The sequence below is a fragment of the Echinops telfairi genome, unplaced genomic scaffold (assembly GCF_000313985.2).
Source record: "Echinops telfairi isolate 266 unplaced genomic scaffold, ASM31398v2 ScPeMD7_2;HRSCAF=8, whole genome shotgun sequence".
Lineage (NCBI taxonomy): Eukaryota > Metazoa > Chordata > Mammalia > Afrosoricida > Tenrecidae > Echinops > Echinops telfairi.
The window spans coordinates 23,898,965-23,913,559 of NW_022103898.1; the positions used below are offsets into that span (position 1 = coordinate 23,898,965).

At 48.6% G+C, this 14,595-nt stretch overlaps 1 protein-coding gene across 1 annotated transcript; it reads right to left on the reverse strand.

Annotated features, from left to right (window-relative positions):
• Positions 1-12,512: 12,512 nt before the first annotated feature.
• Positions 12,513-14,593, reverse strand: ASCL1 (achaete-scute family bHLH transcription factor 1; the record flags this gene model as incomplete). Its single annotated transcript, XM_004700347.2, has 2 exons — positions 12,513-13,585; positions 14,010-14,593. A coding segment is annotated over one exon (537 nt), but the record flags the coding sequence as incomplete, so codon positions are not given.
• Positions 14,594-14,595: the final 2 nt, after the last annotated feature.

Consider the following 14,595-nt stretch of genomic DNA (forward strand, 5'->3'; position numbering starts at 1 on the left):
CTTAAAGGGACCTCAAATTACAGCAACACAGTCTACAGGCTAGGCGTCCCACAGGTAGTGTAGCCTTTAAATTGAGGCACAGAACAAGCAAAGCAGCCGCACACTGGTCCGATGATCAAAGGGCGAGAGACAAGGTAGGCGAGGCTCACCAAGCCATTTATCTCTCTGCCCTTCAGTTAATCCCACTTGTGTTTATCGGCCAGACTGGCACAATAAACTATCTCAAATGATTCAGACAAGGGAACAACTAGGGAATTAAAATCAACAGCACAGAGGACGGAAAGATGCTGGGGTGTTATAGTAACAGTAATCTAGCTGAGAGGATTTACTAAGAGGCAGGAGAAGGGTGAGCATGATGGTGGGACAGGAGGAAAGTAAAAGGAAACAGAGGAACAATCTAGGAAGCAAAGCTATGCATAGAGGTATAAGCATAGCTGTGTACATATATAAATATATTAATTCATAAGAATAGAGTTATTGGCCGATGCACATATATTTATATGGCAATCCACTGAGAAAGTGGACAGAGTGAGCCTCTGCTCAAGCCCTACCTCAATGCAAGAACACTTTGTTCTAACACCTGGCGTTGTGTGGTGTTAACCCTTCTCACACAATTGCTGAAGACAAAATGGGAGCATAAGCAAATGTGGTGAAGAAAGCTGATGGTACCTGGCTATCAAAAGATACAGTGTCTGGGGTCTTAAAGGCTTGAAGTTAAACAAGCAGCCATCTAGCAGAGAAGCTACCGTAGCTCTCGACTCTGGACCATAGTGGTGGGCACCACCGCACGGCTTACTGTTGGCTGCAGCACAGCCGGAGCAAGACAGGAAGTGCGAGTTCTCTTTTAATAAAAGAATACCGTATTCTTTTATTACCGTATTCTTCTTCATGGAAAACTAAGACATCCCCTGAAAATAAGACCTAGCGCATCTTTGGGAGCAAAAATTAATGGAAGACACTGTCTTATTTTCGGGGAAACGGGGTACTAGCAATGATGGCTGAAGGAATTCTGGTGTCGAGAGATCAGAGGGAACAATAACTGTTCTGAGGCCAGAGGAATGTCATTAACTTTGGATTTGCAAGCTGCCCAGCCTCGCCCTTTGCCACCAATTTTCTGAGCCTGAAGTAATTCTGTGAACCGCCCAAAACTCTTTCAGTACATTTTAGTGTTTTTTCCCTACATCCATAAATTAACCGAAGGGTTCTTTTTTGTTGTTGTTTGCAACAAGCTCTGGTTGGTTGAGAGCACCTCCCCCTTTTCTTTCAACAGCCCAGCAGCCATTTGCAGTGTACAAACCATCTTCACATAACCTACTTCAGTCTCACGACCACTCGGTGCAGTGCAGCTAATGAGCCCTTGACAGATGAAGCCACCGCAGTTAAGTGAAGTTAAATGATCTTCCTGAGTCAACACTGGTGCTACTGCCTCTTTTCATAGGACTGGGCACTTTCTTTCTACAGTGGCATCAGACAGAACTCTCTTTCCAACCGCCTGCCCATGTTCATGGCTTTGCCTGATAAATGAACGAAAAACCTCACCCCCTCTTCAGAACCAGCAGAGGGCCCAAAGCTCTGTGAATAATACCTACCAGCATCTTGTCATGTTTTGTTTGTTTGGCCTCTTTTATTCCAGTCCAGGTGGCTGTGTGTTTTGTTGTTGTTGTTTAAAAATGTCATCACGTCATTCGCCATGCACTGTTACCTGAGAGTAGGAAGAGGCGTCCCTGGGCCATATGGCTGAGTTTAATCTACATTGTCACAGTGTAATCCCATTGAAATGGTTTCCCTTTGCAATCAAAACCAAATTTCACACTTTACCAAGATAGGGACCGCTTGGCTCTTCCCCAGAGTAATAAAGATCTCCCCAGGCAGCCCAGGCCAATGGAAATGGCTTTTTCATCCAGGTCAGCAGCAGGTGGTGGGTCGGGCTAGGAGCTCAACATGAATGAGAAGAGGCTGCAAAGGACAGACTGGAACAGTAGGGGAATCGGAGTCAAAAAATAATCCTCCTCCTTCGCCTCCCACAGACGACCCTGGAGGGACATGCAACCGCTGTGACTTTGGAAAAGCTTCTTTGGAAGATACATTACCGTCACGAGATGGTGGTTTGTAGCCTATCTGTAAGTGCAGTTGCTCAAGTTGCTGGACTGGCTTATCTTTCCAGAAGAACTACCATTATAGATCACAGCCCACAACCTGCATCTTGTGGCCTTGACCGCGGAGCCACTCGAGCGAGAGTAAGTATCACCACCCAAAACACCTAACTTAAGCCAACCTCCCCCATGTACTGTAACAAACTGCTGATATAAATAAATACAAAATAAAAGTTGAATGCCACCAGTGATGTAAGACCAGCAGCATGACAGAATGAGATACCACTTTGTCAGCAGGGCACCAGTGGGTAGGCCATATATTGGTTTGTTTAAAAGGTGATAACACCTTGTGTTAGTAGAGCCCTAGAGAGTATTAAACTCTAATCACTGCTAACGAATGACAACTAATTCAGCCTTTCTGAATATGGTCAGCAATGTGAACTCAAAAGTCTTTCAAAAGTACATTTTCTTGGATAAAGTCATTTTCCTTCATTGAACATCATTGTGGCTGTGTGCAATTGTTTGGTTAGAAGATTTTCAATCACAGGGCTTACTCACATCTGGCAAAAACAATGCAAAACCAAAAAAGTGGGAAACTTCATGTTAAAATAGGTGAGTGGTTGAGATACTCTTGGACCCACTGCCAGTGAGTTGATTCCAAATGATCTGACTGGCATCCAGTCATTTCCTCCTCATCATGACCCTATAGGTTCACCTTTTACATTCAACAGGCATTTTAAATTATGCTGTACAAGTATATCTAATGATTCAGAAATAGATGGCTACTAAAATGGTGAATGTCATACACCATGAATTGTAAAGAATAGGGCAATGCCAGTCTTTTTCCTGAAGGTCCACACAGGGATTGGGGAAAACTTTGAAAACATGTGCTGAATTAACAACTGAATTGGTTTCTGTTGATATTTAACTAGAAAAGTATATTATATTATATGATGTTCTCCCTGGGTGGCGAACATGGCTGGCTAACATACTCCACTGCATACTGAATGGCTGGTAGTTCAAGGTCATCCAAGATCATTTCAGTAGAAAGACCTAGCAACTGCTTTATAAATTCAGCCATCAAAATCCCCCTGGAGCAGCGCTACACTGAGAAACATGACCTTGTCATGAGTCAAAACCAACTCCATCACAATTGGTGGCAGATGTTGTAAACACTCTATAAACAATTAGATGTTTATTGTAGCTTTCTCAGGTTGATAGAATTCTAGATACTGGCTATTTTCTTTTCACTTATGTATATTACATTATAGATAGATTGCCCCATTAATAAACACAAATCTATAGCATAATTTAAATCTGCATTCTATAGGCCTACCAATATTCCCTTGAACCAATAATCCAAAGTGAAAGTCTTTGATTTTTTTCAATTCACACACCCCCACACAATACCCACACACAATACATCCTTGGCTGTGTGTCTTGGAAGGTTGTCTGATCCTTTTTTCTAAGAAAAAAATATGTAGAACTATAATGTATGGATAACCATATACATTGGGCTGACATTCCAAAGGTTAGCAGTTCAAAACTACCAGCCATTGTGTGGAAGAAAGACAAGGCTTTCTACTCCCATACAAAGTCCCAGTCTCAGAACCCACAGGGACAGTTCTATCCTATCCTTAGAGGGCCGCTACGGGTGAGAATCTACTGGATGATAGTGAGGTGAGTTGGTCTCTTTTCATCAGGAAGGAGCCCAATAGTGCAAACAGTTAAGCACTCACCTGCTAACCGAAAGGCGGCTGGAATCAGGCTGAGGATCAGGCTGATGGAGCCCAACGAAGCACTTCTCAGTAGAAAGATCTGGCACTCTGGGCCCCTGATGATTACAGCCAAGAAAACCCTCTGGGAAATTCTGTTCTCCCAAATGGCTCAATGACGCTGAACAACAGTATTTTCATTTGTAGAAGAGAAATTGAACTGTGAATGGCCCAGTCTAGTTCTCCCCTTAGGGCTGAGGATTGGGTCCTTTTTTTTTCCCCCTCATGAAATTTCAAGATAAAATAATTCATCACTGGGGTCCATAAATCACCATTGGCCCCATCACTATTGTTTTACAAATTTAATCGCTTTCATCCCAGCTATCTTTTAAAAAAATATTTGGGCTGAGGTTATGCTCATAAGGCTGACCTCTGTTTCAAATACTGCTGGTTTCTGCACCGATTCAAACAATATCAGTTTCATGAGAGAGTCCACAAGAAGAAGACTTTGTATTTAAATCCCTCCCTATTTTTGGCCAGGTATCTATTAAGTAATGATCATCTAAGGAGGGGAGAATTTGAGTGTACAACGTAGTCCCCTGTCTTCTGGAAGATGAGGAAGATTGTCCAGCGAAGAGGCAAGAAGAGACATGTGGGGAGACACTAAGAGTCTTGCTGCTGATTGTTCCTGCTTTCTGGAAACCAAAACATTCCTACAAGAAATGGACAAAGAAAACTGTGGTCCAGAATAGCTGACCAGCTTCTGCAATGTGGTTAAATATTCCAGCAACTGCAGCTTTTCTTTCTAATTTTCCCCTTCTTTCTTTCTACTTCTTTTTTTTTAATAGGTGGTTTTAGACTTGAAAGGACTTGTTGGTGGGTGAGGTCAGAGAGAGGAGTTGATATCAATCCTGAAAGTTTGGGGGTTGCTACAAACTGAAAGAAGATAACTTGTGTCTGATGGCATCCTTTGATTGGTGACTAACAGTTTTCTGCTGCGTGTGTTTTGGGCTATGTTTTTGTGTGTGTGTGAATCTCTACGGAAGGTTGCGAGTATAAGACTGCTGGGAGGCAGGACCATGGCCAATTCTAACTCCCAGGGCTTGCTTCCTTAGGTGGCAGACTCAACTTCTTTGGGCTTCAATGTTCTCTTTCCAGAAAGACCTACTGATTTCCTCCTGCCTCACCAGGAAGCAGAAAGGTCAAATCATTGTGCTCTTCTTGGAAGCTGACTTGGATTGCTCACTTCCTGCCTGGCTAAGTCTATCCATACCACTAGAAGTCTCCTGAAGACCTACCTGTGTACCCAGTCTCTTTATGCCTCCTGGTAGTGTGAACACTGTAGAACAGCACCATAGAATACTCCCTGATGACTTAGCATGCCCTGCTCTCCGGATGTACTAGCATACAAAGCTACACACAAAACAAAAGACGAACTCCTGCTTCATTTTCAGACACCTTGCCTTGAGCACGCACTATGATTGGGCGCCATGTTAGATTTACTTGCATTGTTTAAAATATTCTGTTTCACCGATACCGTCCCCACTTACACAGAAGAGGAAATCCAAGTTCAACTCTCTAGCTAAATGGTGGGGCCTGGAGGATCCCAAATCAAATGTTTTCTGAAACAAAATTCTGTTCAAAGAAAACCAAAAAGACCTTTCTAGAGAAACTCTCCTCCTTCCCTCCCTCCCCTTTTTCCTTCCTTCCTTCTTTCTTCTGTGCCCATAGGATCTATTGTCAAGTATGTAGCAGATATTGCTATGAACACTGGGAATACTCTTGCTATGCAAGGAAGATTACGAAAATCCTGTTGGGAAGTGAAAAGCATTGAAGTGGTCTCTGGTGCTTATTGCAGATACTAAGGACAGGATTCTAGTGGGAAGGGGATGGGTTTTGAAATCAACCAAACTTGAGTTCAAATCCTGGCATGGTCACTAATTACTCTGTAGCCCTGGAGAAGTCAGATAACCTCTCTGAGTTAAGTCCTTCAGTTCATTTGTTTTTCATCTAGCAGGTAAATAAAGCAGTGTCCTCACAGAGGATTGATTGTGCCAGTCATGATGAAAGAAATGCTTGGTACTGTGGAAAGTGCTTAGAGAAGAGGACACCCGTGGGTATCTTTTAACCATTTCCATGGCAGCAAAGGTTCTGCTAAAATGGCCTCTGCCAGGGAGATCTGTCCATCTGCCCATCTCCTGTGATCTCTCCCAGATACCCAGGGCTGAGTCTTAGGAAGTAGAAGCTGGGGTGTCTCAGAGCATCCTGGGGCCACAAAAACGGCCGCTTGAATCTCCTTTGGCCTGCACATCTGCAATTCTCCTCTGGCTGGCGCTTCATGGGGTGGAGGGCCAATTCGCCTTGGCAGTTTGTATTTGCAGTGGGCCTGACAGGCTGGGAGAGGAAGGCCTTAATGTTTTCTGACAGGCAACCCCTAATTGTGGGAGCTTTTCTTCTGGGCCTTTCTGTGAAATTCTGACTTAGGCAAGCAGCATAACAAAGTGGTAGACATTGAGTGTGGCTCGCACTACACTGAGCTCAGGAGGGGGAGGGGCAGGCTGGAGGGAGGGGTGGTGGAAGGCTTGGCCCAGCTTTATTCATGAAGACTTTCAGCTGTTTTTGTCTTTTAACTAACCTTTGAGTTTGATCAGAGGGTTGGCCGGCCTCCGTTTCGCCAAAGGCCCTGCTGGCACCTGGACAATGGGGACTGACTGTTTTTCCTAGTAAAGAGAGATGGCTGGGGGAGGCCAAGGGCTGTGTGTCCTGGGGGGAGTGGAGGGGAGGGCGGGAGTTGTATGCAAGGGAGGGATTGCTGACCGACGGGCTTCACTTCTGCCCCAATCTTGGAGGAGCCTGGTGGCTACAGATCGAATTCCCAACTTTCCGCCACAAGCAGTCACCTGCTCCGACTGACTTCAGGCTCAACAACTTTATTCCGGAAAGTGTATCCAGTGGTCTGATGTTCTCATTTGCTTTCCAAACGCCACACCTCCTGTCCCCAACTCGTCCTTCCTCCCGTCTGTGTCCCCAGCCCACGCCCTCTTTCCAAAGGACCCATGGGCTGGGGCAGGGCCCCAATCCAAAAGAGGTGGAATTATTAATTGTTGAAAATTGATGAGGAAAAGGGAGAGGGTGCACACGAAGAAGGGAGTCGAGGACCGGGAAGCACGCGGAAGAGAAGGGGGACATAAGCCTAGGGAGAGACCCAGGCGTCCTGACCTCCCAAAACCACCGCCCGCCGGCCCCCTGGGCGTCAGTAGGGCGGGGCTCCGCGGGGGGCTAACCGAGCCCAAGGCCCCAGCTCCCCCTCGCTACCTTGGGGCGGCTGCTCCTCAAGGGCTTTGGTTTCGGTGCAGTGCGGTGCGTTTGAGGCCCTCGCCCTTCGCGAGGCACTGCCCGAAAGTGACGCCCTTTAAGGAGGGCGAGTTGGCCCGTCGGCGCGTCCCCCTCAAATAGCCCCGATCGCCGGGGCTTCCACGGCGGCTTTGTGAGCACCCGCACGCGAGACAGAGGAGCGCGCAACGCTCAGGGCGCCGGTTCTCCTCCCGGGTTCCCACGCCGCTGTCCGGGCCCGCTCCATTCACCCCTCTCTCCGCTCTGCTTGGCGCCTTCTTCCTTCCTCGGCCTTCCTCCTCGCGCCTCTCTCCACCGCTCCCTCTCTCCTTAGTCTCAAACTCCCCTGCCTCTCCCATTCACTGCCCTTTTATTGCATCTGTAGGTCTCTCTTTCTCTCCCCTTCTTTCCTCCTTCCCTTACGCCCCCACCCTCCACCTCTCTCTTCCTCTCACCTCCTAGACTTCCTAGGACTCACACCTCCCTCCTGCCCGCTGGGCCCGCGCCCCCAGTCCCCTCCCCCGGCCCCCTCCCCCCATCAGGTAGCCCGAGGTCCCCGGCGCGCGCAGCTGACAGCGGACGCATGCCTGCAGCCAATCACCGGCCGGATGCGCTGCGGCTTGAATAGATCTTTAAGCCTGACACGCGCTCGGGCCCGCGCTCCGCTCGGCAACCTGCTTCCTGCCATTAACCTACACACCCTCTTTTGTAACAACCTAATCTTGTAGACAAAGGGCGAAGGAATAGAACTTGGACCTGCGTTTGCGCCAAGCCCTCCTTCGCCTTTGCGCCGGGAATGAACGTTGGCGGCCCTCCTTCACCTCCCTACCCAGCGCTGACTCTGGAGAACTTGGAGTTTCTGGAGAAATCCGAAAAGGATCCTTTGGGGATCCGGGAGGGGAGAGGGTGAGAAAGAAGCTCAGATGCGTCTCAGCAACCAGAGCGGGAACAAGGTCGCAGACATTTAGGACCCTGGAGAAGCTTGCGCCAGGTGTGAAATCCAGGTTCCCCTGAAGCATACCTCTGGGAGAGCCCCTTCTAGACCATACAAATTAAGGCAGGTGGTAAAAATACGAACTAAATTTAGCAGTTGGCCCTCCCTTTGTGACAGTCCTGCGGATGTGGCTGAGGGAGTGGATAGGTGAATGCATGGGTGCATGGACAACAGCGACGTCTTTGTTCTAAGTGGTGCTAAGTGCTCACCACCACCACTCTGCCCGGTTCAGGAAGATGCGCGAATAAGTTAGGTTTTGCATTCAGATAGTCAGCAACCATTAGCAGACCCGTCGCTTTTCATCCACCTGCAGTGCCTGCGTGTGATACTGGGGTAGCTTGTGTGGTGCTATGGTGCCCGAAACGATGCCACCAGTCGTTCCCATACCAGCATGGTCACTTGGCAAATAGATTTCAGAGGAACTTTCAGATTAAGACAGATTAGGGAGAAAGACCTGGAGGTCTTATTCTTTTTTTAGGTCAATGAAAAGCTTATGGATCATCACAGAACACTATCCAATCCAGTTCCTTTGAGCACATCATTAGGAGGGGTGGATCTCTGGAGGAAAACGTCATGTTGGACTTGTAGAGTTGGCTAGTCACAGCAGCCTCCGTTTCACAAGCCTGAGGAATAGCTTTAGGGCCCAGCAGCATTTCCGTTTGTTGTGCCTACAGTCCCCATGCGTAGGAGTTGTGTGACTGCAGCGCTCTAAATCTTTCAGTGATGTTTTAAGGGAAGGTATTGCTATCCTCAACTTCCAGAAAAGAAAATGTAATTGACTTGTAAAGTTTCAAATGGACCATTCCTGAGGCCCCACTCCCCACCACCACCCCCTACACAAAAATATGGATGTGATCTTCCAGATTTAGGTGCTGGGCAGAGTTAAGACACTAAATTAGCCTACTGCCTAAGAGCCTTTCTTACTGATAGCCTTTTAAGTCCCTGAAAATGTAACACAAAATGTGTGCATCCAGGAGGTCCTGTTGGGGGAAGAGCCAGTGTCTCGGTCGGGGCAGCAGGAGCAGAGGGTACAGTGTAAAAGGGGTAAGTGGAAAAAGTTGAATGGAAAGACAGAGATGGGGGTGGGTTTAGAGAACCCACATGATTAGCAACAATGAGAGCTGTGGACCCCAGCAAGAGCTATAGTCGAGCCAGAGAAAGCTCCTAAGAGAGAGGCTTCTCTTAGACCATGGAACAGAGTAGCTGCCAATGCAACTGAGGGAGAAGGGACATAAATGCCCTGGTTCATCTCCCTCCTGACTTGCACTCTCCTGCTGGTGCTATCCACTGACCTTAGCCTTAGGAGGCTGAGGGAACCCTAGCCCTCCATGTAAGGCCAGCCTCCTGGAATGCACAGCCAAGAAAGGAAGGGTGGAGAGTTCATCTGAAAGAGGAGAGACAGGGAACACGACACCGGTGCCAACCGAGCAGACAGGACCAGACCACCCCTCCATCCAACCAATGTGTCTGACCACAGGCTGGGAAGCAACAGATAGCCAGACAAATCTCCTGCCCTCCCCTGTTGTGTATACCATCTAGGAGGGTCCATGGCCAAGGACCCTGTGGACAAACAAGCACAGGATGCTGTGTGTTCACATAGCGGTGAAATCCAGGAAGGAAACCAAGATAATGGCTAGAGAGTGACTGGAAGTGATCAGGGAAGGCTTCACCAGGGAGGGCACTGTGAGGTAAGACTACCAGGATTCCTACAATTCTGCACCTCTTCCTGGATGTCTGTCTCTTTACCTCTGTGGTTTGTGTGTGGAAGCCTGGAATCTAGACTGATCAGAATGCCTCCACTGACCAGTCCTCAGGAAAAATGAGAGACAGGCATAATGGCTACTTGCAGAACATGTGGATCCAGCGTGTCATGCAGTCTCCCCACAAAGGCGTTTGCTCACTCCTTTACAGCCATTGTTTCATCTGGGAGCAGCTTTGCAAACAGGAACCTTGGAGCTGAGCAGGGAGGACGGGCCTGTGGGACTGTTTCAACATCCCCGTCCTTGCAAGAGCAGCAAGATGCTCAGGGTCCTCTCTCCCTCTGGATCCCACCCCTGGGATCAGACTGGGGGCTGAAAAGTTTCTACTCTCTTCCCAGAGGGGCTGATCTGAACTTTCCTCCGTGTCTTCCCTCCACACACCCTCAAGAAAGAAAAAGACTGGGTCAAGCCTGCATTCAACAGTATTGAAGCCAGCACCTGCTTTCTGCCTTCTCCCCTCTCTCCACTCTTCATCCCCCTCAATTTCAGAGGCGCCTCCAACTTTCACGCAGTAGTCTGCAGCCCACTGATTGGCTAGATTAGATCCCTCAGTCAAGGAAGCATTGCTGCTCCTTTCCTCAGCACCACACCTCCTCCCCAAGCTGAAGTGGATACTGGGCCGAGGGCGAAGCCGTGATTCCTGGCCGCTGGGGTCTACATTTTGTATACTTCGTTGACTGCCCAGAGCCGCGGCAAAGCCCGCAGCGCAGCCAATGGGCTGCGGTGATTTATGGAGCTGACTAATGCCGGCTGAATGCGGCCTGTCAGGGCGCTGTGAATGGCTTCCCTTCACCGCACAAGCCCAGGCTTTGTGTTGCTAAGCGATTAGAGCAGATGTAATGAGATTTTGCCCAATCCTCGCTTTGCCCTTTCCTAGCTTAGGCAAAATTGTGTGTGTGTGTGTGTGTGTGTGTGTGTGTGTGTGTGTGTGAATTTTCTGAGTTTGCCTTCACTTTGTGGAAAACAGCAGCTAACTTTGCCTGGAGTTGAATGAGAGACTGGAGATTCCCCCATTCAGAAGTGAATGAAAAGGCACCTGCCTGTCCTCACAAGGAGGAGAGGGGCGACCACCCCTCCTTTGTAGGGGCTGCAGCTTTATCCTAATGTTATGTTCATAGCCATCAATGACTTGTTAGACTTTCTTACCACATCTTATCTGGAAACTTGCAGAGGAGTAAAAGGTAAAAGAAAAAGAAATGGAATGTGAGGGGTGGGCAGGCCAGGAGAGCCCAGATCTGTCGCTGCAAAGGTGGAGTTGAAATAATGGCAGGGCTTCCCTCAAGGAAGCTCTAAATTGCCTCAGGGCTGGCAGAAAGTCCGATTATTTATGGCGAAGACTGATTTTTTTTCCCTTAATGACGCTCATCTCTTTGAAAGGGACTGAAGCCTCAGTGTGCATTCTATAGAGGGTCATTTAGCAAAATGACATCAGACGCTGCGTCGTGCTCCGCGCATCGAGGCTTAAAAAGAAGAAAGCAAAAAGATTATTCGGTGCCGCTAAATGGTATAGATGTACCAACACAGACTAGATTTTTAACTCTGGAAGACGTGCTGGCTCCCCGCTCTTTGTTGGGTTTTGTAAGATGCATTTTGCGCTCGCCTTTCCGCTTGGCTGGAGACACGCAGACAGAATCTGCAAGTACTGCAGGCGGCGAGCGAGGAGCCGGCCAGAGGCGGAGTAGGATTCTGATCACGTCCTCGCTAACTGACAAGAAGCGAGCCAGCCAAAAAACCCCACTAATTTCTTTTTGAATCTTGGTAATTGGGTACTTTTACACGCAGCTCACGCTAGTCCGATAGAGTCACAAGCTTAGATGGGCCCGAGTCTCAAAGAGACCACACATCTCTGGGTTGTTGTTCTTGTTGAAATGTATTTCCATCTAACGCCTTCCCCAAGGAATGTATAGCATCCGTGCCTCTTCCTGAAAATCAACACGGAAAGTGGGTGGATTGGGAGGAAGGGGCAGAAGATGTGCCTGGAAGTGAGAAGAGAAGAACACACCCACCACAGGGGGCTCCCCCCGCCCCCACATACACCAACTCTACCACCACCACCACTCTAGCACCCACCCCAACCTTCCATTATTTCATCCACCCTTTGGCCAGTGGGCACAATGAGAAACTCAGAATGGGGGTCCCAGATTGGAAAGCGGTACAGTTCACACTTTGGGGAAGGTTTGAGGGTGTTTTTTTTTTAATGTGCAGTGATTTTTTTTTAAAAAAGGATGTTGCAACCATTAACCAAAGCCCCTGGATGATCTCCCTAGGAGTGAATCAACCAGAAGGCAAAGTTTGGCTTGTCTGAATTATGCCCCTAAATGTGTACTCATTTGCAGCACAAAAGGGGACTAGAAAGCACTGTTACCTACACGTTTTCCCTCTCTACCATCATGCTAGAGGTCTCAGTGAGAAGAAGGCTCAGTTTTGTCCTTGCTGCCACTTGGCACATTCTGCACCACCCTCCTCTCCCCATCCATCCCTCCCTCCCCTTTGGCCTTTCACTAACAACTGAGCTAGAGTATTGGAGTCAAAGAAGGCTTGGAGGCAGATGATGATTTTCATTTGTAAAAAAGAAAAAAAGTTTTATTACGAAACTAGTTTGTATAAAACAGGGTTATACACTTTGTGTGTGTGTAAGTTTGTAATAAAACAGTAATGGAAAAAAAAGAGCAGTGATAGAAATTTCCCAAAAGGCAACCCATCACAACCAACTGGCTGCCACTTTGCGTTTGGACAGTAGCTGCATAAACTTTGTTCTTCTAGAACAGTATTTAATAACATCATTAATACATTAACAACGTTTCTATAAAGTAAGACACATCGGTGCTGAAGTACATCTGGTGGTCTTTGGATCTCACCTGTGAGGAGAGGTCTTTACAAAACCACGTGGGGAAAAGGGCCAGTGTAAAGTGAACTACACATCTAAAATATGCAGAGGTAATAGCATTACATGTTAAAGTATCAAGATATACACATTTTAAACCATTTGTACAAAAACTTCTATAAATTTTTCTCTCTTTCTTTCTTATGTACAAAAATATCTTAATATATCCCCAAACTGGTTAGGATAGATACAAATAGACTTCTCTTATAATAAAAAAAATCACAAAAGATTGGAAGCATTCTATGATGAAAATGATAGAAAAGATGGTGTGAGGAAGGGCTTGGGCCTGGGGTCCTGGAAGAGGAGTAAGATTTCAAAAGACTGAGAGTACCACATAGTTTCACTGTAGACAGGTGTCCACAGCTTATTGGGATGAAACACCAACCCGTTTCTAGAACTGAGCTTTGAGAGAGGAGTGGGGGGAGAGGTGGAGACCCCCAACTAAGTGCTTTCAGTTATGGGGGTTAGTGGTGGGTGGGAGTTTCAGCAGGACATATGCTGCCCCCTTTCCCTATGCAGGGAGCCCACTGGTTTTACACACAAATGGCAGGGTGTGCGCTGTCTCAGGTCCTAGTCACTCCTAATACTCCATGAATGAATGCTTGCAGTGCAAAGATGCTGTTCTGAGCGCATCTCTGTCCTCAGAGTCTGGCAACTCCAGCTCTCCTTGCTTAGTGCCATTGGGATTGGTTGACTGTTTCCTGCTGCTGTTTCTCTTCTCCATCTTTTATATTTGTTTGCTTTTCCCTTTTCCTCCCTCCCAACGTCGCTGAGGCGAAAACACCAAAGATGCAGGTTCGCTCACCCTGTAACATAAAAGAGAAGAACACAGCAGGGGAGGTTAGTGTGAACTTAGAGGCCAAGTGGTTGGGTGGGATGGAAGTTTCAGGGAGGGTCTCTCAGGTCTCCTTGGTTGTCCTCCCAGTCCTTGGTTGGACAGCGTCTCCCCACCTCCTCCCTCCCCTCCTTGCCCTTCCAGGGAGATCTTGGAAGCCACTGCTGAAACTAACAGAGTAGGATTGGAAATGGGCAAACTTGGCAACAAATCCTTTACATCAAAATCCCCGTCTCCCTGGAGACAGTCCCATTCCCCCGCCCCCCTCGCCCATCAACACACACACACACACACACACACACACACACACACACACACACTATGGAGGAAGGACAAAAAAAGAACGATGGAGACAAGAAAAGTTTCCCCCACGCACACCCCAAAGTGCCACCTACCTGCTTCCAAAGTCCTGTGGCACCAGGGCCGGGCCAGGCCGAACCCCTTAGAACCAGTTGGTGAAGTCGAGCAGTTCTTGCTCCTCGGGACTGAGCGGGTCGTAGGACCCCTCATCGGAGGAGTAGGAGGAGACCGGCGAGCCGGCCATTGAGTTCATGTCATTGGAGTAGTTGGGGGAGATGGTGGGCGACAGGACGCCGGCCTGGAAGGCGGCGCTCACGGCGTCGTGCTCGTCCAGCAGCTGCTGCAGCGCGCGGATGTACTCAACCGCCGAGCGCAGCGTCTCCACCTTGCTCATCTTCTTGTTGGCCGCGCCGTTGGGGACGTGCTCCCGCAGGGTGGCGAAGCCCAGGTTGACCAGCTTGACGCGGTTGCGCTCGCGCTCGTTGCGGCGCGCCACGGCGGCCGGCTGCTGCTGCGGCAGGCTGTAGCCGAAGCCGCTGAAGTTGAGCCGCCGCTTGCAGCGCATCAGTTCGGGCGAGGCCGAGCGCTGCCGCTTGACTTGCTTGGGCGCTGACTTGTGACCGCCCCCCGAGGGCTGGCCGTCGGCCGCGGGGCTCAGCTGCCGCGCGGGTGGCGGCGGCG